Genomic DNA, 24,798 nt, shown 5'->3' on the forward strand with positions numbered 1-24,798 from the left:
TATATGGAGGAATGTGTTTGTGTTGGGCCCAGGGCTGAGGAATGTGTTTGTGTTGGGCCCAGGGCTGAGGAATGTGTCTGATCTCTTTCAGTCTTCCTGGGAGTAAAAACTACTCTGAAGAAGAAGTTTATGGCAGCCTCATTTGCCAGAAGTTTCTGCTTTTAGTCAGATAAGGGAAGCTCCAAGAAGGTTTCTTCTGCATTTGTTGAATCTCAAATGTCCTCTTTTTTTTTTTTTTTTTGAGACAGAGACTCACTGTCGCCCAGGCTGGAATGCAGCAATGCAGTCTCAGCTCACTACAACCTCTGCCTCCCAGGTTCAAGCTATTCTTCTGCCTCAGCCTCCCACTACAGGCGCACTGAAGGGGTGGCCTGCCCCTCCACACCTGTGGGCATTTCTCGTCGGGTGGAACGAGAGACTTGAGAAAAGAAAGAGATACAGAGACAAAGTATAGAGAAAGGAAAGTGGGCCCATGGGACCTGTGCTCAGCATACAGAGGACCCGCGCCGGCACCGGTCTCCGAGTTCCCTCAGTATTTATTGATAATTATCTTTACCATCTTTAGAAAAAGGGGAAGTGGCAGGACAATAGGGTCATAGTAGGGAGAAGGTCAGCAGAAAGACATATGAATAAAGATCTCTGACATGAATAAGTTTAAGGAAAAGTGCTGTGCCTTGATGTGCATATGCAAGCATCTCCATAAACCTTTTCAGTGCATAAAGAGCAGCATTGCCGCTAGCACGTCCTACCTCCAGCCCTAAGGTAGTTTTCTCCTATCTCAGTAAATAGAACATACAATCGGGTTTTACACCGAGAGGTTCCATTACCCAGGGATGGGCAGGAGACAGATGCCTTTCTCTATCTCAACTGCCAAGAGGCCTTCTTTCCTCTTTTACTAATCCTCCTCAGCACAGACCCTTCTACCCTTCAAGGGTGTCAGGCTGGGGGACAATCAGGTCTTTCCCTTCCCACGAGGCCATATTTTAGACTATCACATGGGGAGAAACCTTGAACAATACCTAGCTTTCCTAGGCAGAGGTCCCTGCAGCTTTCCGCAGTGTTTGTGTCCTTGGGTACTTGAGATTAAGAGAATGGTGATGACTTTTAACAAACATACTGCCTTCAGGCACTTGTTTAACAAAGCACATCCTGCACAGCTCCAAATCCATTAAACCTTGAGTCACCACAGCACATGTCTCCTGCAAGGACAGGGTTGGGGGTAGGGTTACAGATTAACAGCATCTCAATGGCAGTAGAATTTTTCTTATTACAGAACAAAATGGAGTCTTTTATGTCTACTCCTTTCTACATAGTCACAGTAACAGTCTGATCTCTCTTTCTTTTCCCCACACACGCCACCATAGCTGGCTAATTTTGTAGTTTTAGTAGAGACAGGGTTTCACTATCTTAGCCAGGCTGGTCTCGAACTCCTGACCTCAGGTATCTGCCCGCCTTGGCCTCCCAAAGTGCTGGGATTACAAGCATGAGCCACCGCGCCTAGCCTCAACTGTCTTTACCTTAAAATAATCTTCATACCAACTTGGGTTCTGAGTTAGGTTCTCACATAATTATACCTGCCTCACATGGTGGTTGGGAAAATGAGGAACAATATATTAGATACCCAGCCTAAGCTTCACAAGTAATATGTTTAAATGTTTGTTGCGTTCCACTTTTTTTCTTCCTTTAAAATCTGTCTCTTTTTTTTTTAACTTTTCTTATATTGAATGCATCTTAAGCTGCTTTCTTGAAATGAACTATATGGAACATTCATCCTCTATGCATGCATAACCTTGTCCATTTTTGTTCATAGAATTGAAAAACTAAAAATATTCTCAGAATTTAAGCTTTGTTGGAAGCCTGTTGGAAAGTTGGCTCTCCCCTGAATACCTAAGTAGGAAGCTAGACAATATATGTAAAGAATAATTCATCTAAAACTTGAAGTTTGAGGGTAGCCTTTGTTGGGCTCAGAAAATGATGCCCCAACGTATGGTACTTTGGCATGCTGAGTACTTTGAACCGAAGGACATTGGAAGGACTTCAGAAGTCAAGTCTCTTTCTGACCTTCTGCCCTTCTTTCTCTTGCTTCCCTTTCTCCCCAAGGCAGGCCGTAGTAACTGAACCTCTCTCCCTCAAAGATAGTCTTAAAACCTAGAGGCTGGGCATGGTGGCTCACGCCTGTAATCCCAGCACTTTGGGAGGCTGAGGTGGGTGGATCGTTTGAGGTCAGGAGTTTGAGACCAGCCTGATCAACATGGTTGAAACCCAGTCTCTACTAAACATTCAAAAAAATTAGCCAGGTGTGGTGGCACATGCCTGTAGTCCCAGCTACTCGGGAAGCTGAGGCAGGAGAATCGCTCGAACCCAGGAGGCAGAGATTGCAGTGAGCCTAGATCGCGCCACTGTACTCCAGCTTGGGTGACAGAGTGAGACTTTTCTCAAAAAAAAAAAAAAATCTAGAAATCTAGAAATATTAATCTAACCTTTATATGTAAGAGCTGGCTGTAAAGAAATTGCTCTTACTTACCTTGTCTGAAAGTAGAACACAAGACTCATTCCAGAAAGGGTCCTGCCCTACACATGGGAGGAAGAAATGCCACACAGAGAAGCCAGGAATTTAAAAGGACAGGCCTTGCTGGATTTTCCCACTCAGTTTATTACTCATTCCTTTTTTGTCTAATCACATTTCTACACAGCTGTCCACTCTATTGAATCTAAGCATTAAAATGGACGCTTTTCCCTTGGGTCTTTGGGTCTTCATTCTGAAGCCTCCAATGTTTCATGAAACTTTGATTAAATTAATTTGTCATGCTTTTCTGTTGTTAAACTGTCTTTTGTTTATAAGAGTGTTGGCTGTGAGCCTTATGATGGGGAGGAAAGGTATCACAGCCTTTCGGCGCCTACACCTTTAACATACAGTGAGTTTTTATTTTACCTGAGACACCATATACATGGTTATAATTTTTAAAATGTTTATACCATATTTGAAGCTCTTTTGAAATTAAGATGCTTTTAGATGTATTGGTGTTTGTGTGTTCAAATTGAAATAGTGTCATAGGCTCAACAATGACTATCCATGCTCTATAAGACCTAACCACATATATTCTTATTCTGCTTTTTGTTCAGATACTGAAAGAAAATGCCAAATAGAAAGGGGAGTCGGAAGTCTCTATTAAGCATCATTGAATAAGTATGACAGAATAAGGATTCTGCCAGAGGAGCAGAACCAGGAGTTAGATCAGGGATTCATTATAAGAAATTGGTTTACACAGTTGTGGGGGCTGGCTAAGCAAGTCTCAAGTCCATAGGGATCAGTTAGGAAGGGGTGATCACAAGCAGGCTGGAATCCCGTGGTCATGAAACTGTCCCAGGTGAAATCAGATTGGAGGGAAGGGAGATTAATTGCAGACCCAGTTGCTGTTTGGATCTCTTCTTCAGAGAAGGCCTAAAACCTCTTCTAAAGGCCTTCCAAGTAAATTCAGCCAACCCTGGATAATCTCACTTTTGATTAAGTAAATCAGCTGATTAGACTACAGGGTTTGATTGAATAACTGCTTGAAGAAGGCGTGTGTGCTGCTAAGCAGCAGCCACCCTTCTGTTCCTCAGCTCTCAAGAGAATATCCCTTGTCTCCTTCCCTAACAAGAAACATACTAGAGAGGGAATTCTGGGGGCAGTAGTTCAATCAAACCAAGTTGACACATCAAAAGTCATCACAGATGATAAAATATGTCTGGTAAAACATGGATATTGCTTTAAATGGCTGTTAATTCTTTCTTTTATAAAGAAGATTTCTTGAATTTTGATAGCACTATTTTGCCTAATTTAAGAGAGAAGAATAAAATCTGGCCAACATTCAGAAACTTTATTAATCATAAACACGTGAACACTTTTTTAGGCTATGTGCTTACTAAATGTTTGACGTTTCTTGTAACTGCATTCTGTTTTGCCTTAGGGTACTTTTTGACATCACACAAGAAGATATTTTGTTTCTGGCTTCACCTCTGACCTTTGATCCTTCTGTTGTGGAAATATTTCTTGCTCTATCAAGTGGTGCCTCTCTGCTTATTGTACCAACTTCCATCAAGTTGCTCCCATCAAAATTAGCCAGTGTTCTCTTTTCCCGTCATAGAGTGACTGTTTTGCAGGTACATTTTAGTAGCAGTGAATGTTTTGTTTATCATTTTTCAATATTTTAAGTGTTTTAGAGAATATTTTGTATTCCTGTAGTTCTTTACAATGGATTAATATAATCTGGTTAGATTATCAAGGGTTATCTCCTCATGATGTGACTTTTTTTTTTGTTTATTTGAAAATGAAAAAGATAAGTGAATTCTGCCTAGAAAATTATTTTATTTATGTATTTTTTGCATACTGTAATAACTAGAGGACCTTGACTTTGACTCAGATTTGTTGGATTTGAGAAGGATAGGCTGCCTCTTCTGTCTTAAAATCTATGTATATTGTGTTTCTCATGAAAAACTAGTATAAGTAAATTAAATTATAATTGAGTTAGGAATATAGATTTTCTTATTTTTACATCAGTATACTTTACATTAACCTACAGAAACAAGTATTTTCGAAATTTGGCCCTTTAAAATGTTATTTAAATGTGTATCTGACTGGTGATTAGGTCATGCAGGTACACAAGTATATGACTGGTACACAAGCCTTGAGTTACTACAGTGTAAGTAGCTAAAGGTACTAGAGAATTAGCAATATTATATGCATATCATAATATGTAAATATCTTTGTTAAGTATTTAACTGCTGTGAGCCTTAGGTTTTATCTGTAAATGGAAATAATACCCATCTCAAATAGAATTAAATGAGACAATGTAGCATAGTTCCTGATTGTGTGTGTGAGTCCATTCAGGCTACTGTAACAAAATACCATAAACTGGGTAGATTATAAACAACAGACATTTATTTCTTACAGTTCTGGAGGTGGGAAGTCCAAGATTAAGTCATCAGGAGATTTGATCTCTCACGAGGGGCCCACTTGCTGATTCATTAGACTGCAGTCTTTTTACTGGGTCCTCACATGATGGAAAGGGTTTTATAAGGGCACTAATCTCATTCATGAGGTCTCTGCCTACGTGACCTAATCACTTCACAAAGGCCCTACCTCCTAATACCATTGCCCTGAAATTTAGAATTCATTCCTTCTTTCCTTTCCTTCCTCCCTCTCTCCCTTCCCTCCCTCCTTCCTTCCTTCCTTTTTTGTCCCTCTCTCTCTGTTTCTTTCAACAGAATCTTGCTGTGTTGCCCAGACTGGAGTGAAGTGGCGTGATCTTGGCTCACTCCTGGGTTCAGGCAATTATTGTGCCTCAGTCTCCCCGAGTAGGTGGGATTACAGGCGCCCACCACCACACCGGGCTAATTTTTGTATTTTTGGTAGAGACAGGGTTTCACCATGTTGGCCACGCTGATCTCACTCCTGGCCTCAAGTGATCCTTCTGCCTCTGCCTCCAAAGTTCTGGGATTACAGGCGTGAGCCACTGCACCTGGCCTGAGAGTTAGGATTTCAACATACGAATTTGAGGGGGAGACACAAACATTCAAACTATGGTGTGTTATATTCATGTACCTATGTGCATATGTGCATCTTAATTATTAGTTTCCATTGTCTTTTTTTTTTTTTTTAATTGAGACAGAGTCTCACTCTTGTCGCCCAGCCTGTAGTATACTGGTGTGACCTCAGCTCACTGCAATCTCTGTCTCCCAGGTTCAAGAGATTCTCGTCCCTTGGCCTCCCGAGTAGCTGGGATTACAGGCGTGTACCACCATGCCCAGCTAATTTTTGTATTTGTAATAGAGACAGCATTTTGTGATGATGGTCAGGCTGGTCTTAAACTCCTGGCCTCCTGGCCTCCTGGCCTCAAACTCCTTAATCTGCCCGCCTTGGACTCCCAAAGTCCTGGGATTACAGATGTGAGCCACCACGCCCAGCTTCCACTTCTATTTTGATAAACTAAAATTATCAGGTTATTATCCAGGGTAACAATAGTTGAGAGGATATTAAATTTCTGCTACAAAAACAAAATTCGATACTTTGAACACTTTGAACTTTTTTAAGGCAATGTGTTTTTCATCCTAATTCATGTATATATATATAAACTAAGTATAGCAGTGTGGCTTGTTGGGTGTGAGGGGATATAAATTCTCATCTGTTGGTGAGTCATTCCATGAATTCTGTAGATCTGGGTAAGATTTTACTATAACTGTTTTATTTACCTGTAAAATTCAAAGAGCATATTTTTCAGGGGATGTTTGCAAAGTTCCTTGACAGATTTGACTGATAGTTACTAAAAGGGAAGGAGACTTTGCTTCTATGTCAGGTTAATGAATTCTACATCTTTAAATCTCATCCCCTTGTTTGATGTTTTAGCACTATCTCAGATAAATTTAGCAGTTGTTTTTAACCTTTTTGGGATCAAATTTTTCTGAGAAACTGACAGAAACTTACTCTTTTCCAAGAACATGACAAATTTTGCATATAGTTTCATGGTGATTTTATTTATCTCACAATAGTTATTGGGAATATTATCAGCGGATCACATTTGACTTGGTTTGAGTAAGGAGGAGCGGTATAGAAGCTGACAGGCTGTCCTTTCTTTTGTGTAAGGTACATGCCTTTTCTTATTCTGAATTTTAGCTGTGTTATCAGGGTTCATCTTTTCTTTCCTAAGTCTAGTTTCTTCCAAATGATATATAAGTCATCAAGGATTTTTGCTTTAATATAATATACTCTTTTTTATTTACTAAAGTGGTTGTTATATATATTTTATTTACAAATAAAAACCTTACCCAGACCTAATTGGACACGAAGCAGGGCTCTTAAAAGCTGTCAAGGCCAGGCGTGGCTCACGCCGGTAATCCCAGCACTTTGAGAGGCCAAGGATCACCTGAGGTCAGGAGTTCAAGACCAGCCTGGCCAACATGGCAAAACCCCGTCTCTACAAAAAACGCAAAAATTAGCCGGGCATGGTGGTGCACACCTGTAATCTCAGCTACTCAGAAGGCTGAGGCAGGGGAATCTCTTGAATCCAGGAGGTGTAGGTTGCAGTGAGCCAAGATCACACCACTATATTCCAGCCTGGACAACAGAGCGAGACTCAGTCTAAAACAAACCAACGAACAAACAAAAAAAGCTGTCAAACACATGCTACTAAAGCTTTGAAAATTGAAAAGAATAGAATATCTTGAGTTACTATGGGAGAAAAAGGCCCCCAAAGTGAAATGGACTAAGCTTTGGAGGAAATTAAAGACCTCTTTTATTTGTTTCAGGAATTAAGGAGTTTCTTGGGAAAGAAAGGATTGATTTTTTGGTTTATCACAAACCTGAAATATATTTGGATATTTTTTATTTACATACTCTGGGTAACAAAGTTGTATTATTTAAACTTGATGCCCTTTAAAACTTTTTTTTTTTGAGACAGGGTCTTGCTTTGTCACCCAGGCTGGAGCACAGTGGCACGCTTACGGCTCACTGCAGCCTTGACATCTGGGGCTCAAGTGATCCTCCCACCTCAGCCTCCTGAGTAGCTGGGACCACAGGTGCATAACATCATGCCTGGCTAATTTTTTAAATCTTTTGTAGAGACAGGGTCTCCCTGTGTTGCCCAGGCTGGTCTTGAACTCCTGGGTTCAAGCAGTCCTCCTGCCTCAGCCTCCTAAAGTGCTAGAATTACAGGCATAAGCCACCATGCATGGTCTAAAAGTAAAACATTTTAGAGTAAAATATTAGGTTGATACCTAGGAATGTGTCAGTATAATAATGTTTTCCATTTTTCCTGAGTTTTTCCTTAGTAAACTTGGAAGAAACTTTAACATTCCCTATTTTTTCTATTATCTGCTAAGTCTCATTTTTGTATGTCTAGAATGATTTACTAGCAAAGGATGTTGACTTATATTCTGCCCCTCAATTTATCATTTCAGTTTATGAGTATCTGAGAAGTATTTCCATTTTTTTATTTTTCATTTTTTATTTTTTTGAGATGGAATCTTCCTCTGTCATGCAGGCAGGAATGCAGTGGCGTGATCTTGGCTCACCGCAGCCTCTACGTCCTGGGTTCAAATGATTCTCCTGCCTCAGCCTCCTGAGTAGTTGGGAATACTGGTGAGTGCCACCACACCCTGCTAATGTTTGTATTTTTAGTAGAGACAGGGTTTCAGCATGGCTAGGCTGGTCTCGAACTCCTGACGTCAAGTGATCTGCCCTCCTTGGCCTTCCAAAGTGTTGGGATTATAGGCGTGAGTCACCACACCCGGCCTCCATTTTTTTGTTTTGCTGAGTATTCATAGATGTGCATTAATTTGTTGATTTCAAAGTTGATATTATCCTTAACACCAGAAATTAGGCCACAACACTGAAATTTGGCTTAGTGAAAATGAAGAGCCAGAACCATTTTATCCCTTATTTTGACAAGAGATTTTCATTATGATAAACCTCTTGGCATAACAGTTAAGAGCATGATTTAGGATGCCTTATAGTGTTGCCGTCATAATTTATTACTAAAAACCAGAATCTTAACTGGGACATAAGTACCTATGAGGGTGTAGAGTCATTCTACTATGTATATGTTTTGACAAGCCATGACCTTAAATCATTTTTCTGAATTAAAATTCAAGTTGTCTGTTACAACTCCATATGGATTTTATTGAGAGAAACAATTTAAAAATCTTTATTCCCATGTGACTTTTGGCTCTGGCCAAGTGAAGAGATTAACAGATTATCTTCCCCAAAAAAAGCAACTATAAAGCTGGACAAAATGGAAAAAAAACAAACAAACAAGTACTTCAACATTTGGAAATCAACCAAAGACATATAGCAATCTTAGAAATGTTTGTTTTTGAAAACTGCTGAATTTTGTGTAAAAATAGTGGAACTTCGTGGCATTCTGGTATGGGTCTGCTCCTATCATCCCCACCCCAATTCAGTCAACACACAGATTCTGTCTGTTTGAAGGGGCTCGCTTAATTTGTAATAGTCAGTAACACCCATGACCAGCTGCAGCATCTGTGGAAATGATGATCTTGAAGTAGGCCAGTAGGGAGGCCTACAGCTCCTTAGCCTGAGAGTTCAACAGCTCTTCTAGCCTGAGATTGCAGTGGTGGTGGGATAAGCATATTCCTGGCTGAGGTTATGCTACTTGGAGCTACTCAGGAGGCTGGGGCAGGAGAATCACTTGGACCTGGGTGGTTGAGATTGCAGTTAGCCAAGATAGTGCCACTGCGCTCCAGCCTGGGAGACAGCGTGAGAGTCCGTCTCAAAAATAAATAAATAAATAAATAAAAGAACATAAGGCCGGGCACAGTGGTTCACGTCTATAATCCCAGCAATCTGGGAGGCCCAGGTGGGAGTATCATCTGAAGTTAGGAGTTTGAGACAAGCCTGTCCAACATGGTGAAACCCCATCTCTACTGAAAAAATACAAAAAAATTAGCCACGAGTGGCTATAATCCCAGCTACTCAGGAGGCTGAGGCAGGAGAATCGCTTGAACCCGGGAGGCTGGAGGTGGATGTTGTGGTGAGCCGAGATTGTGCCACTGCACTTCAGCCTGGGCAACAAGAGTGAAACTCCATCTCACAAAAAATAAAAAGAAGAACATATATTTTTAAATAAACAACTAAGCAGCAACATCAGTGGCCACATATATGAGGGGAGACAGACTTCATGGATTTAGTCCAGGAAGATTACTAGCAAAGAAATGTACTAGCAAAAACAAAAACAAAAACAAAACCAAGCAACAGTAACAATTTTGTAAGGATAAGATTGTCAGTACATCAGTAAATACATTGTTATATCAATAAGATGTAACAATTATACATGTATATCCACCTAAAACTAGCTTCCAAATACATGAAACAAAAATGGACAAAATTGAAAACATAAATAGACAACTCAATGGTTGGAGATTTTAACACCCCACTTTCAATAATTGATTGAAAAACTAGACAGAAATCAGCTAGTATCAAAGACTTGAACAGCATTATCACCTAAATGCCATATATAGAGCACTCTATCCAATGATTGCAGAATTCTTTTTAAGCACATTTCATAGGATAAGTCATATGCTAAGCCACAAAACAAGTCTCAGTAAATTTAAAGGTGACTATTTGGGATTTATCCCAGGAATGCATGTTTGGTTTAACATCCAAAAATCTGTTGATGATATACACTACGTAAAGAATAATGAACAAAAAGCACATACCTATCTTAACAGATGCAGAGAAAGGATTTGACAAAATCTAACACCCATTTATAATTTTTTAAAAAGCTCCTAACAAACTAGAAATAGAAGGGAACTTTCCCAATATGAAGAAGGGCACCTACAATAGAACTACAGGTGATATGACACCATACTTGATAAAAGACTGAATGCTTTGACCCTAAGATTGGGAACAAGGCAAGCAAGTTTGCCTTTGCCACTTCAACATTCTGGTGGTTCTTGCCAGTACAATAAGGCAAGAAGGAAAAAAATTAAAGGTGCTTAACGTTGGACAGGAGGAAGTACAACTCTCTGTATATGCAGTTGGTGTGATCCTGTATATAGAAAATCTTGTAGGAGGGTGGGGGTGTATTTGTACATATATATTTATAGTATATGTATTAAAGAAAAATCTAAAAATGAAATTAATATTTACACTAGCATCAAAAACAATAAAATAGGAATAAAGCTAAAGAGCAAGATTAGTACACTGAACACTATAAAACATTGTTGATAGAAATTAGAGACCTAAATAATATTTTGTCTTTATAGATTAGAAGTTTTAATATTGTTGAGATTGCATTTCTTCCCAAATTGACCTGTAAATTAAACACACTTTCTAGCAAAATCCAATAGGCTTTTTTGTTAGAAATGAGTAAGTTGATCCTAAATTTTATATGGAACAGTGAAACCCAGTCCTGATTCATGCTATAGAATACTACTTAGCAATAAAAAAGAATAAAACTGTCGATACACTCAGCAGCAGAGATGAATTGTATCTATTATGTTGAGTGAAAGAAGCCAGGCCAAAACAGGCTACGTATTTTATGATTCCATTTATATAAATGGAATATATAATTTCTATTCATAATTTTATATATAATTTATATTAATGGAATTATACAAGATTATTCTGATCTATAGTGACAGAAAATAGATCAGTGGTTGTCTGGATAAGGGATCCAGTTGGAGAAGAGACTTAGAGTGGTACACAGGTAATTTTGGGAGTGATGAATATTGCTGTCATCTGAATGTTTGTGTCTCTCCAGAATTCATATGTTGAAATCTAATCCCCAATCTGTTGTTGTTAAGATGTGGGGCTTTCAGGAGATGACTATGTCACGAGGGTGGGAACCTCATGAATAAGATTAGTGCTCTTATAAAAGACACCTGAGGTTGCTTGTTGGTTCCTTCTACCATGTGAGAACACAACAAGAAGGTACCATCTGTGAAGTAGAGTATTCACCAGACGGTAAGTCTGCCCACACCTTGATCTTGGACTTTCCTATCTTCAGAACTGTGAGCACTACATTTCTTACCTAGTATACAGTATTTTTGTTATAGTAATCTGAATCAACTAAGACAGTTATGTTCATTATTTTGATTGTGGTGATGGTTTTGCTAGTATATATGTCTATCAAAACATATTAAATTGTATACTTAAAATAGTTTATTATATGTCAGTTATACCTCAATAAAGCTTTTGTTATCAATCTTTATTCAGTATTGTTTTACTTAGGCACATTTTTTAAGGAAAATTTGTATTAATTATTTTTATGTACAGAAAACTCAGCAGTGTACATTTAACCCAGTTTAGTGGCAAGTTCTTTAGCGTTTGCCTTTTCGAGCTTGGCGATGTGAGCCACAGACTTGGGAGCCAGGACATTGCCATACCAGTGACGGCGGATCTCATCGTGTCTGTCATTGTAATTGGTCCTGATAGCTTTCACTAGCTTAGCCAAAACGCCTTTGTCTTCCAAGTTAACCTGTGTGAAGGCGACAGTGGTACAGGTCTTCCTGTGGACTAGACATCCCAGTCTTGCCTTCCCCTTGATAATGCACTAAGGGACCCCCATTTTATGACACAGGGCAGGCAAGAAGACAACTAACTCGATGGGACCCACGTCGTGTGCAATCACCACCAGCTGAACTTTCTTGTTCTCCACCAAGGCGGTGATGGTGTTAACTCCTGCTGGAAGGACAAGTGGTCTCTTAGTGGGCACGTCCCCTTTGCCAGCAGCTTTCTTCTTGGCCCAGGCCAACAGCCTCTGCTTCTTTTCTTGCTTTGTCTGTGGTCTGTACTTGTGGGCCAGTTTAAGCAGCGGAGTAGCTGTTTGGTGGTCCAGGGCCTGGGTGAACTGGTTAATCGCAGGAGGCACTTTCAGCTGCTTATAGAGGATGGCTCTCTGCCGCTGCAACCTGATAGAGAGGGGCCATTTCACAAAGCGGGTGAGGTGTCTTTTGGGCTGGATGTCCTGTCCAGTGCCGAATTCTTAGGCCTTTTCTCAAACAGGGGATTCACCACTTTCTTGGCCTCCTGCTTCTTCATGACAGCAGGGGCCGGAGCCACCTTCTTTCCCTTGGCCTTCTTTCCTTTCAGCATCTTGGATGGCGGGAGGAGAGAGCTACTTAGGCACGTTTTTAAACCCTTTTGTATACTTTTTATACAGAGTAAGAAAGAAAAGATAAATTGATTTTATAGATTTTGTCCTTTTTATCCTTAAACCTTTTTGTATGAACTGTATGACGAAATATAAGTAATATTTTTGCTTGAGTTTTTTTCTAAAGCATAAGTGATATCCACATTAGGAAGATAATGTTGGCTCTCACGCCTGTAATCCTAGTGCTTTGGGAGGCCAAGGTGGGAGGATTGCTTGAGCCCAGGAGTCCAAGACCAGGGCAACACAGGCTCTATTTGTACAAAGAATTTTAAAAATCAGCTAGGTGTGATGGTATGTGCCTGTAGTCCCAGCTGTTCAGGAGGCTGAGGTGGGGTGATGACTTGGGCCTGGGAGGTTGAGGTTGCAGTGAGCTGTGGTCATGCTACTGCACTCCAGCCTGGTCGACAGAGTGAGACCCTGTCTCAAACAAACAAACAAACAAAAACAAAAACAAGAAAATAATGTTGTACCAGTAGTTTTCCAAATGGGATTTCCCATTTGATAAACACAGCCTTAATTTCCATGTGAGCTCTAAAAACTTTGAAATAATAACTACAGTGCTTACCTTTTTAAAGAAGTGAAGGGAAATAAATAAATTATTTTTAATGTATCTACAGGCAACACCAACATTGCTTAGAAGATTTGGATCTAAGCTTATCAAGTCAAATGTTTTGTCAGCCACTACTTCTCTTCGAGTATTAGCCCTTGGTGGTGAAGCGTTTCCATCATTGACAGTTCTTAGAAGCTGGAGAGGAGAAGGCAATAAAACACAAATATTTAATGTTTATGGTATCACAGAGGTATCAAGTTGGGCAACCATTTATAGGATTCCAGAGAAGATTCTTAACTCTACTTTAAAGTAAGGGTCTTCATTATACTATGTATTTCTAGGATCTTAACACTGACAGTGTTTTCGGTTTTTTTTTTTTTTTGAGACGGAGTCTCGCTCTGTCGCCCGGGCTGGAGTGCAGTGGCCGGATCTCAGCTCACTGCAAGCTCCGCCTCCCGGATTTATGCCATTCTCCTGCCTCAGCCTCCCGAGTAGCTGGGACTACAGGCGCCCGCCACCTCGCCCGGCTAGTTTTTTGTATTTTGTAGTAGAGACAGGGTTTCACTGTGTTAGCCAGGATGGTCTCGATCTCCTGACCTCGTGATCCGCCCGTCTCGGCCTCCCAAAGTGCTGGGATTACAGGCTTGAGCCACCGCACCCGGCCGTGTTTTTGGTTTTGATAGGCGCTGGGGTAATAATTTTAGAAACATAATTGTATCTGATATTTTAATTTGGGAATCCGGAAACTTCCTTAATATAGCTGGTGCCAAGATACTGCTACAAATTTTCGTACTAAATAGTAATGAATAACATATATGATTACCTTTCCACCTAACCTTTTCCTCTTGTCAGTCTTTGAATTATAGCATAACAAACTTTTTTTCTTTATTTGGTACAGTATGATTTAAATATATTGGAAAATATTCTATTCAAATGAAAAATTTTAAATCTGTTCTGGATCTTATTTTCATAGATGTGAATTGCCTGTACAACTGGGATTTCCACTTCTTGGAACAGTAGTTGAAGTCAGAGATACTAATGGCTTCACAATTCAGGAAGGCAGTGGCCAAGTATTTTTAGGTTGTTTTATATTTGTTGATTGGGAATTTTTTTTTCAAGAAAAATGATCTGATGTGTTAATTTTATTCCTTTCCTCTTTTTCTTTTGTCTATCTCATGCTTTTCAGTGATAATTTTTAATCTCATTCATATAGTCATGAAATACCAAATGTTACAATAATTGTTTCAGATAATAATGTCTAATACATTAATAAAAGTAATTTAGAAATTGTAACTTGGACCTTCATATTTATATTTATAACCAAAATTATATTTAATCAGTAGTCTAAGAATTTTTAAATCTATAAATTTTAAGAAATAAATTTCATTTTATCTCTTTGCTTATTTACTGAACTTATTGTGTCTAGTTTTATCAGATAACATTTTAAAATGAGCCCCTCTTTTAGTATTTAAATTTTGAAACTTAGTCACCAAACTTTTGGAGATGTTGTTGATTTTACGGTTTTTAATGTATTTCCCTTGAATTTTTATGACATTGGTGTTTATATCTTGGGAAGGTGGCAGAAACAGAGTGTGTTTTCTTAATGATGAAGTGACAGTACCACTTGGCACAATGCGAGCTACAGGAGACTTTGTGACTGTGAAAGATGGAGAGATTTTTTTTTTGGGACGAAAAGACAGTCAGATCAAACGTCACGGCAAACGTCTTAACATTGAACTTGTGCAACAGGTAGAATTATTTAAATATTGACTATCTATTAATATATGTAAGTATTAGCAGCCACCACCAATTTTCTGTGCTGGGGTCTCTATTATTTACACCTGACATTTTTGTGTTAGTGATGAATTACAATAAAAGGTATGAATAATTCAGGGTGCCCCTTATCCTCAGCATGAAGAGATGGTTATTCTTTAAATAAGTGACAAATTGGATTTTAATATTTGTGAAATTAAACTGGCTTATTTTGCTTTAGGACCTATTATTTTGAAAAATATTATGAACCCTATGTGCAAGTAATAGTAACAGTAGCAAAGCAATTTTTAAAAAAATCTCCAATATATGCCAACATTTAATTCAGCTGTTTTGATTTCAGACATTAAAAAGTAAGCTTTTAGGAAGCTTGTTTGTAAATATCCTCATTGGCAAATTGGGATAATCTCTCTTATAGGTTGCTGAAGAGCTTCAGCAAGTGGAGTCTTGTGCAGTTACATGGTATAATCAGGAAAAATTAATTCTCTTCATGGTGTCTAAAGATGCTTCAGTAAAAGAATACATCTTTAAAGAACTGCAGAAATATCTTCCAAGTCATGCAATCCCGGATGAGCTTGTATTGATTGATTCTCTACCATTTACATCCCACGGTAAAGTAATTTAAAGCAGATATGTTTCAGTGCCAAATGATACTAATTGTATTCATAACTAGCTTAATGATCACATAAATCTTTATTATTTTTGTAAATGATACTATCATTTATTATGATAGACCCTCTTTTGAACACTGTATAATTAATTCATTTTATCTTCAGAAAATCCTGTGGATAGGTGGTATTATTCCTATTTACAGATGAGGAAAATAAGGCTTAAAGAGGTTAAGTAATTCGGTGGGGCATAGTGGTGAGCACCTGTAGTTTCAGCCATTCAGGGAAGCTAAAGTGGAGGATGACTTGAGGCCAGGAGTTTGAGGGTACAGTATGCTCTGTTTGTGCCTGTAAATAACTACTGTACTCCAGACTTGGCAACATCTAAAAAAGAGGTTAAGTAATTTTCCAAAAATCATTTTGCTAGTTAGTGGTTATATTAGTATAGTAGTCAGGGTTCTCCAGAAACAGAACCAATATATAGATATATAAAAGATTTATTGTCAGGAATTGGCCCGTGCATTTATGGAAGCTAAGAAGTCTAATCTCCCTTTGGCAAACTGGAGACTCAGGAAAGTCAGTGCTGTATTCAGTCTGTGTCCTAAGGCCTGAGAATCAGGGAAGCTGATGATGTAAATCCCTGTTTGAGGACAGGAGGAGATGAGATGTCCTAGCTTAAGCAGTGACACAAAGAGGGTGCATGCCAGGTGTGGTGACTCATGCCTGTAATCCCAGCACTTTGGGATGCCAAGGCAGATGGATCACTTAAGGTTGGGAGTTTGAGACCAGCCTGGCCAAAATGGTGAAACCCTGTCTCTACTAAAAATACAAAAAACATTAGCCGAGTGCAGTGGTGCACACCTGTAGTCCCAGCTACTTGAGAGGCTGAGGTGGGAGGATCGCTTCAACCCAGGAGGAGGAGGTTACAGTAAGCCAAGGTTGCACCACTGCACTCCAGCCTGGGCAACAGAGTGAGACTCCGTCTCAAAAAAGAGAAAGAAAAAGGGTGCAAATTCTTCCTTTCTCTGCCTTTTTTTCTATTTTGGCCCTCAATAGTTTGGATGATGCCCAATCTACTTTACTGAGTCCTTAATTAGATTCATATACTAATCTCATCCAGAAGCACCCTCACAGACCCAGTCAGAAAAATGTTTAATCTGGGCACCCTGTGGCCCACTCACATTGACACATACAATTAACCTACACAATGGTAGAATTGATATTCTGTCTAGGACTGTTTTTTATTTTAATTTTATTTTTATTATTGTTTGTTTTGTCTGTCTAGCACTGTTTGACTTCAAAATATATAATCTTAATCACCATATTATATTGCCTTCCCAATATCATTTTTATTTAATATATACTTCAAAATGCAGTAATTGCTCAGTTAATGGAACCTATTTCTTTAACTCTTGAAATAGAGATAAATTGGATAAATATTAGCTCCTTTTTTTCTTTTTCTTTCTTTTTTTTTTTTGGAGACAGGGTCTCACTTCTTCACCCAAGCTGGAATGCAGTGGGCAATCAGGGCTCACTGCCGCAGTCTCAACTTCCTGGGTTCAAGTGATCCTCCCATCTAAGCCTCCCGAGTAACTAGAACTACAGGCCAATTTTTAATTTTTTTTTAGAGACAGGGTCTTGCTGTGTTGCCCAGGCTAGTCTTGAACACCTAGCCTCAAGCGATCCTCCCACCTCAGCCTCCCAAAGTGTTGGGATTATAGGAGTGAGCCACTATGCCTGGCCTGTTTCTCATCTATTTCTCTCTACATTCTTGGTAGCATCAGACAACTTTTTAGAATTCATTGTCGACAACAAACTCTTTATACAATTTCTGTGTTGTACAAAAAAAAAAATGTGTATGGCTAATGAATATATAAAGGCTTTGAGTGAAATTTTAAAATGTTTTAAAACATTTGTTATTTCTCTTTTATATTAAGGCAAAATTGATGTTTCTGAGTTAAACAAGATATATTTAAACTACATAAACTTGAAGTCTGAGAATAAACTCAGTGGGAAGGAGGACCTTTGGGAAAAATTACAGTATTTGTGGAAGGTACAATTTTTAAGTTACAAAATTATTATTATAAGGAGGTCATTTTATATCTTTAGGGAATGCTATCATCCTAACAAGTTGGATAAAATTTTCTGAGAATATTATTGCTGCCCAGATGTTAGGTATTACGGCTTCATTTATCCAATTTGTATTAAAATAAAGGTTAGCTTCTCTACTGTAAGACTAGATTAAGTTCCCCGTGAAGAAATTTATTGAAAGTGAAGTAGTCATAAAAGGCACAAGTAGACAAAACCTGTTTTGACATAACTTTTCTCTAAGAGGATCGGTGGAATGTAGTAACACTCTTGTCAGAGCTGAGAAAATAGCCAAATCTTGCTATAGCACAGTGTGTTGTCTGTTAGGCTTAGGGCTTACATCATTATTCCAAAAGAACTTTCAGTAACAATATGTATTTCTACTTGAGAGAATTTTTAAAATATATCTCAATAAATTAATAAATTTTCTTAAATAAAATACAGATTTTTCGCTTCTAAAGGGTTCTGAAAAGAGGATGTAATTGTGTAGCCTTATCTAAAAATAGAGGGTATCTAAGATAAAAGTCTAATCTACTTCATTTTTAGATTCTTGAAAAGTAATTTTGATTTATATGAAGCAACCAAAGACAAATTATTCCCATATTATAGAAATACTGGCTATTGGTATCTTGTGGGCTTTATAATTAATAAATCAGATGTTTTTGTCCCAATTTTATGGGTAAGAAAACAGCTCTAAAGGGAAGTATATTTTGTACTTTTAGAGTGAATTTGTGACAAAATTGGTAGCACAGTGATCTCCTTTAGCATAAATAAAATAATTTAAAACTTTATTTTATTATTAAAAGTATTTATTTTATATTTATAATTGTTATTATTATTATTATTATTATTATTATTGAGACAGAGATTTACTCTGTTGCCCAGGTGGGAGTGCAGTGGCACAATCTTGGCTCACTGCAACCTCCACCCCCGGCTTCAAGTGTTTGTCCTGCCTCAGCCTTCTCAGTACCTGAGATTATAGGTGGGTACCACCACGCCCAGCTAATTTTCATGTTTTAGTGGAGATGGGGTTTCACTGTGTTGGCCAGGATGGTCTCGAGCTCCTGACCTCAGGTGATCCATCCGCCTCAGCCTCCCAAAGTACTGGGATTACAGGTGTGAGCTACTGTGCCCAGCCTATATTTCTAATTATTAATGTAGGTACTCTCATCTCTCTATATTACCTGTAAATGTTGAAGTCTTTTGATTTTAGACCTTTACGTCACATATTTCTCTATTCTCTCATCTGTAGTCTACTCTGAATCTCCCGGAAGATCTTTTGAAGGTTCCTGATGAGTCACTCTTCTTAAATAGTGGTGGAGATTCCTTAAAGTCCATCCGGCTCCTCAGTGAAATTGAAAAACTTGTTGGTACATCAGTGCCTGGGCTTCTGGAAATTATTCTCAGCAGTTCCATTTTAGAGATTTATAATCACATTCTTCAAACAGTGTTTCCAGATGAAGATGTGACATTCAGGAAGAGTTGTGCCACAAAAAGGAAACTCAGTGACATTAATCAAGAGGAAGCCAGTGGAACATCTTTACATCAGAAAGCTATCGTGACTTTAAGTTGCCACAATGAGATTAATGCTTTTGTTGCACTGAGCAGAGGGAGTCAAATTTTGTCTCTGAATACCACTAGGTTTTCAACAAAGTTAGGACATTGCTCTTCAGCCTATCCTTCTGATTCAATTTCACAGACCAACATTCAAAATGTGAAAGACTTAAATTCTCCAGTTCTTATTGGGAAGTCAAAAGATCCATCCTATGTTGTGAAAGTTTCTGAAGAGGGGAAACCTGCGATAGGGACTCAGAAAATGGAGTTACATGTGAGGTGGAGGTCAGACACAGGCAAGTGCGTAGATGCCTCACCGCTGGTTGTAATACCCACTTTCGATAAGTCATCTACAACTGTGTACATTGGTTCCCATTCTCATAGAATGAAGGCAGTTGACTTTTACTCTGGGAAGGTGAAATGGGAACAGCTTTTGGGAGATCGAATTGAATCCTCAGCATGTGTATCTAAGTGTGGAAACTTTATTGTGGTGGGTAAGTTTTTAAATTTGAAGTTTGTGGAGTTAAATTGAATTACCATACAATAATCTTCATAGGCACAAGTTAAATTTTAAAAAATCTATGTATGATGGGTTTGGTTGCTGTCAAAAAATAATAGTCAACCCTATGCTGTTTAACAATGGGACTCCTGGCCTTGGGGTCAGGAGTCCCTGGATTTGAACCTATCTCTATAGCTATTATGAGGTCTGTGACCTTTGGCAGGTTACTGAACCTCTTAGAATATCACTTTCCTTGTGGGTAAAATGGGAATAATAATAAAATGTGTTCCTGCATCGCAAATACCCCAAAACTCACAACCTAGAACAACACAGATTTATTATCTCATAGTTTTTATGGGTTAGCAATTCAGGAGCAGCTTAGCTGACAGTTCTGGCTATAGCCATCTGAAAGCTTGACTTGGGTTGGAAAATCTGCCAAGATAGCTCATTTGCATCACTATTAGCAGAAAGCCTCAGTTCTTTGCTGGTTCTGACAGGAATCTTCAATTCTTGTCACATGCTCCTCTCTCTAGACTGCTTGACTGCCCTTAAAACATGGCAGCTAACATTCCTCAGAGTGAGTGATCCAGGAGACAGCAGGAAAGGAGGAACAGAGTACCTTTTATGACCCAGTGTCCCAAATTCCATACCATCATTTTTTGTTTTCTTTTGTTAAGTAGAAGTACATAACTCAGCCAGGCGTGGTGGCTCACACCCGTAATATCAGCACTTTGACAGACCAAGGCAGACAGATCACTTGTACCCAGGAGTTTAAGACCAGCCTGGGTAACATGCAGAAACTCTGTCTCTACAAAAAATACAAACATTAGCTAGCTATGGTAGTACATGCCTATAGTCCCAGCTACTTGAATGGCTGAGGTGGGAGGATCACTGGAGCCCAGTAGGTTGAGGCTGCTGTGAGTGGTGATTGTGCCACTGCACTCTGGTCAGAGCAAACAGAGCAGGACTCTGTTAATAAATAAATGAAATAAATAAATAAATGAAAAGTGCATAACTCAGTTCAAGCCACACTCAAGGGGAAGAGAATTAGGCTCCACCTCTTGAAAGGAAGTGCATCAAAGAATTCATGGACTTTTTTTTTTTTGAGACGGAGTCTGGCTCTGTCGCTCGGGCTGGAGTGCAGTGGCGTGATCTCGGTTCACTGCAACCTCCGCCTCCCGGGTTCAAGTGATTCTCCTGCCTCAGCCTCTTGGGTAGCTGGGACTACAGGCACACGCCACCACAACCAACTAATTTTTGTATTTTTAGTAGAGTTGGAGTTTCACCATGTTGGTCAGGCTGGTATTGAACTCCTGACCCTTGTGATCCACCCGTCTTGGCGTCCCAAAGTTCTGGAATTACAGGTGTGAGCCACTTCGCCTGGCCTCCTGGACATATTTTAAAACCACCAGAATCTTTATCAAGCTTTTGGGAGAATTAAATGAGATAATTGTTTATGAATCCATTGGTGCCTTGCTAGGAATGTGCCACCACACCTGGCTAATGTTTGAATTTTTTGTAGTTAGAGTTTCTGCAGGTTGCCCAGGCTGATCTCAAACTCCTGGGCTCAAGCGATCCACCTACCTCAGCCTCCCTACAGGCGTGAGCCACCATGTCTGGCGAGCATTTTTTCAAAGTGCTCAGTAAGTGTTAGCTACTACCTGCTGCTCAGTTTCATTAAGGTATAGGTGACTTTATTAGGAATATGGGGGTCCTGGGTATAGTATCTCCCCCTGACTACAACTCTCTTTTTACTCTCCCAGATATGTTAGGTTTCATTTTATATGCTCATGGAATCTTCATCAAAACTTTTCAGACTAAAGGCTTAGGAATAACTTTTCCTACTTGTGCTATCCTAGCAGCAGTCTACTTGAATCTGAATTTGATCCTTCCTTCTTCCCCTTTAAACAACAGCATTTTTAAAATTATACTACAGGACACTTTCAGTAATACAGCTGAAGGATAAGAAACTGCTGAATTGTTTCCCAAAGTGACTAAACTGTTTTGCGTTTGCACCATCGATGTGTGAAGGTCCAGTTGCACCACATTCTTGCTAGTACTTGGTATTGTCAGCTTTAATTTTTTTTGTTATAGCCATTGAAATAATCATGAGTGGTGTTTTATTGTGGTTTTAATTTGCCTTTCCCTAGTGACTAGTGATGTTGAACATCTTTTTTTTTTTTTTTTTTTTTCCTTTTTTTGAGACAGGGTCTTGCTCTGTCACCCAGGCTGGAGTACAGTGGCGTGATCATGGCTCACTACACACTCGAACTCCTGGGCTCAGATGATCCTCCCACCTCAGCCTCTGGAGTAGCTGGGACTACAGACATGCACCACCACACCTGGTTAATGTTTGTAACTTTTGTAGAGACAGAGCTTCTGTAGGTTGCCCAGGCTGGTTTCAACCTCCTGGGCTCAAGCGATCTGCCCACCTCAGCCTCCCAAAGTGCTGGGATTACAGACCTGAGCCACCATGTTCTGGTGAGCACCTTTTCATAAGCTCTTTTGCTATCTGTATATCTTTTATGAAGTGTCTATTGAAATCTTTTTCCCATTTTTAAGTTTTTTAAATTGAGTTTTAAGAATTGTTTTATGTATTCTGAATACAAATAATTTATCAGATATATGTTTTGCATGTTTTCTCTCAGCCTGGGGCTTGTGTTTTATTCTCTTAGCATAGTGGCATAGTGTCTTTTGAAGAGGAGTCCTTTATTTTGATGAAGTCCATTTTCATTTTTTAATGGGTCATGCTTTCAGTGTCATCTTAGCGATCTTTGCCTAACCGAAGTTCAAAAAATTTTCTTCTGTATTGTCTTTTGGAATTAAACTGAATTGACAGAAATCTTTAGCCAGGTGAGTTCTGGGGTGCTCTACTATGTAGGACATTTCTCTTTGTCATCTCTGAGCTGGTCACTACTCCCTTGCTACTAACTAATAACTGCCAGGGGGAAAAAAAGCATAAAAAGTACATTGGGAATTGGGTCTCAAATGAGTGGCAGTGGCCATAGGCAGAGCCATCTAGAGAGTGGACGTCAATGAAATTGCCCTAAATAGCTGTCCCCAAATTCTACTTCTCCTGATTTTCATGATCTCCAGGGAATTTCAGTGACCTTCACTTTGTAAATTTGAACAATCTCTACTTCCGGCTAGGTTATTTTGACTACACCAAGGTCAAGGATTCCTGCCCTGTCTTCTCATCCATAGCAGCAATTTGGGAAAAGTAGTTTAGTTGTTAAGAGCATAGGCTCTAGAGCTTGACTTCTTAGATTCAAATCTTGGTTCTGCCACATATGAACTGTGTAATTTTCCCCCAGTAATTTAGTCTCTCTGTGCTTCAATTTTATCATCTATAAAATGTGGTTATAATAGTACTTACTTCACTGTGAGGATTAAATGAATTAATAGATGTAACATACTTAGAATAGCACCTGACACATAGTAAATGCTCAATGAACATTGACTGTTAATGTTAGCACTTCTTAAACACCTTCTATGCACTGGGCATTTATTCACATTATCTGAATTGTCACAGTAACCCTGGAAGTAGATGACTCCACATTCTGCAGATGAATAATTTGGGGCTTAGCAACACTGGGTGATTTAAATGCCCAATGAGAGTTGTGATGAAATCTGAATCCAGATGTGTCAAAAATCTCTCTCCACCACAGTGTGCTTTATTATTTTTTCAGTAGTGAAGCACTTTTTAAAAATAAGTATGTAAAAAAATTAGTGAAGTACTTTTAAAAGACAAGATATATCTACTAAGTAGATATTTTACACAAGTGATTACTAATTCAGTTTCTGCTTTACATTGCTAAAATGTAAGCCAGACAAGCTGATCATAGAGCCTATGTATAAGAGGAGGACTGAATATAAGTAGCATGATATAGGCTAAAGAATTATTTTCCAGTAATATATCTATATCAAATCTTTTGTGCTTTGTTTCTTGGCAGGCTGTTATAATGGATTAGTTTATGTTCTGAAAAGTAATAGTGGAGAAAAATACTGGATGTTTACTACTGGAGATGCTGTCAAAAGCTCAGCAACCATGGATCCAACCACAGGACTCATTTACATTGGATCTCATGACCAGCATGCATATGCTTTAGATATTTATGTAAGAATTCACCTCAAATTAACTGGGCATGGTGGCACATGCCTGTAATGGTAGCTACTCCAGAGGCTGAGGTGGGAGGATTGCGTGAACCTGGGAGGTGGAGGTTATAGTGAGCCAAGATTGTGACAATGTATTCCAGTCTGGGTGACAGAGTGAGACTGTATCTCAAAAAAAAAAAAATTTACCTCATTAGTCTAATATCATAAGCATAGAAGCATTAAATTTCTAATACTTAGAAGAAGAGTGAGTAACTGTCAGGTGCAGTTGAGCCTTGGAACAGATATTAACTATTTCCCAAGCTTATCACTGTGGTCTGGGAAGAATAAAGCATTAATTAAGTCTTAATATCTTAAGACCTTTTTAACTTCATTACCAAATTTACCACAAATAAGTGTGCTACTCAGAGTTTTGGAATGTAAAGAATTTAGGATTATCATCTTGACAGTAGAAAAAAATGACAAAGGAAGATATCAATAAGATATTTTAAGACCTGATTACATAAAAATTAAAATGTTATATAAGAATTATGAAATTAAGCTGGGAAAATTTTTGAAATAGATGTGAAAAAGGTGGAAATTCATTTATGTTTATAAATATTAATGAAAATGAAGATCAAATACAAATTATTAAAATATAAAGATCCAGATAGATAGAAAAATAAACAAAGGACATAAATACACAGGACCCCAAAGAAGAGATGACTAGTAAATGTGTATAAATAGTTCATAAATTTAATAATCAAAGGAATGAAAATTAAGAACTCTGAGATAGAAAAACAAATGGTATTAGATTAGGAAACATATTCGTCATAACATTAAATGCTGATGAGAGTGGTAAGAGGTTGTAACTAGTGAGGCCTCTAATGAAAATGATTTGATTTGACCGTAGGTAACAATATCATATCCTTGGTCCAATAAAATTATTTTTTAGAAATCCTGGCAAAATAATCAGAAATATAGTCA

At 38.6% G+C, this 24,798-nt stretch overlaps 1 protein-coding gene across 12 annotated transcripts in view; it reads left to right on the top strand.

The window, feature by feature from the left end:
- The window catches only part of AASDH (aminoadipate-semialdehyde dehydrogenase), a 43,133-nt gene that overhangs the window by 12,545 nt on the left and 5,790 nt on the right, over positions 1-24,798 (top strand). For 3 of the 12 annotated variants that reach the window (XM_023192222.3, XM_023192227.3, XM_023192223.3), the window contains 8 exons: positions 3,951-4,143; positions 13,268-13,509; positions 14,174-14,280; positions 14,777-14,949; positions 15,389-15,581; positions 17,516-17,631; positions 18,919-19,714; positions 23,673-23,836. In XM_023192222.3, coding sequence (XP_023047990.1) covers positions 3,951-4,143; positions 13,268-13,509; positions 14,174-14,280; positions 14,777-14,949; positions 15,389-15,581; positions 17,516-17,631; positions 18,919-19,714; positions 23,673-23,836 — 1,984 coding nt within the window. Of the gene's footprint in view, positions 1-3,950; positions 4,144-13,267; positions 13,510-14,173; positions 14,950-15,388; positions 15,582-17,515; positions 17,632-18,918; positions 19,715-23,672; positions 23,837-24,798 lie in introns of all 12 variants that reach the window. The other 9 variants (XM_023192228.3, XM_023192231.3, XM_023192229.3 and 6 more) reach the window with 7 other exon arrangements.

Source organism: Piliocolobus tephrosceles, chromosome 3 (genome assembly GCF_002776525.5).
Source record: "Piliocolobus tephrosceles isolate RC106 chromosome 3, ASM277652v3, whole genome shotgun sequence".
NCBI lineage: Eukaryota > Metazoa > Chordata > Mammalia > Primates > Cercopithecidae > Piliocolobus > Piliocolobus tephrosceles.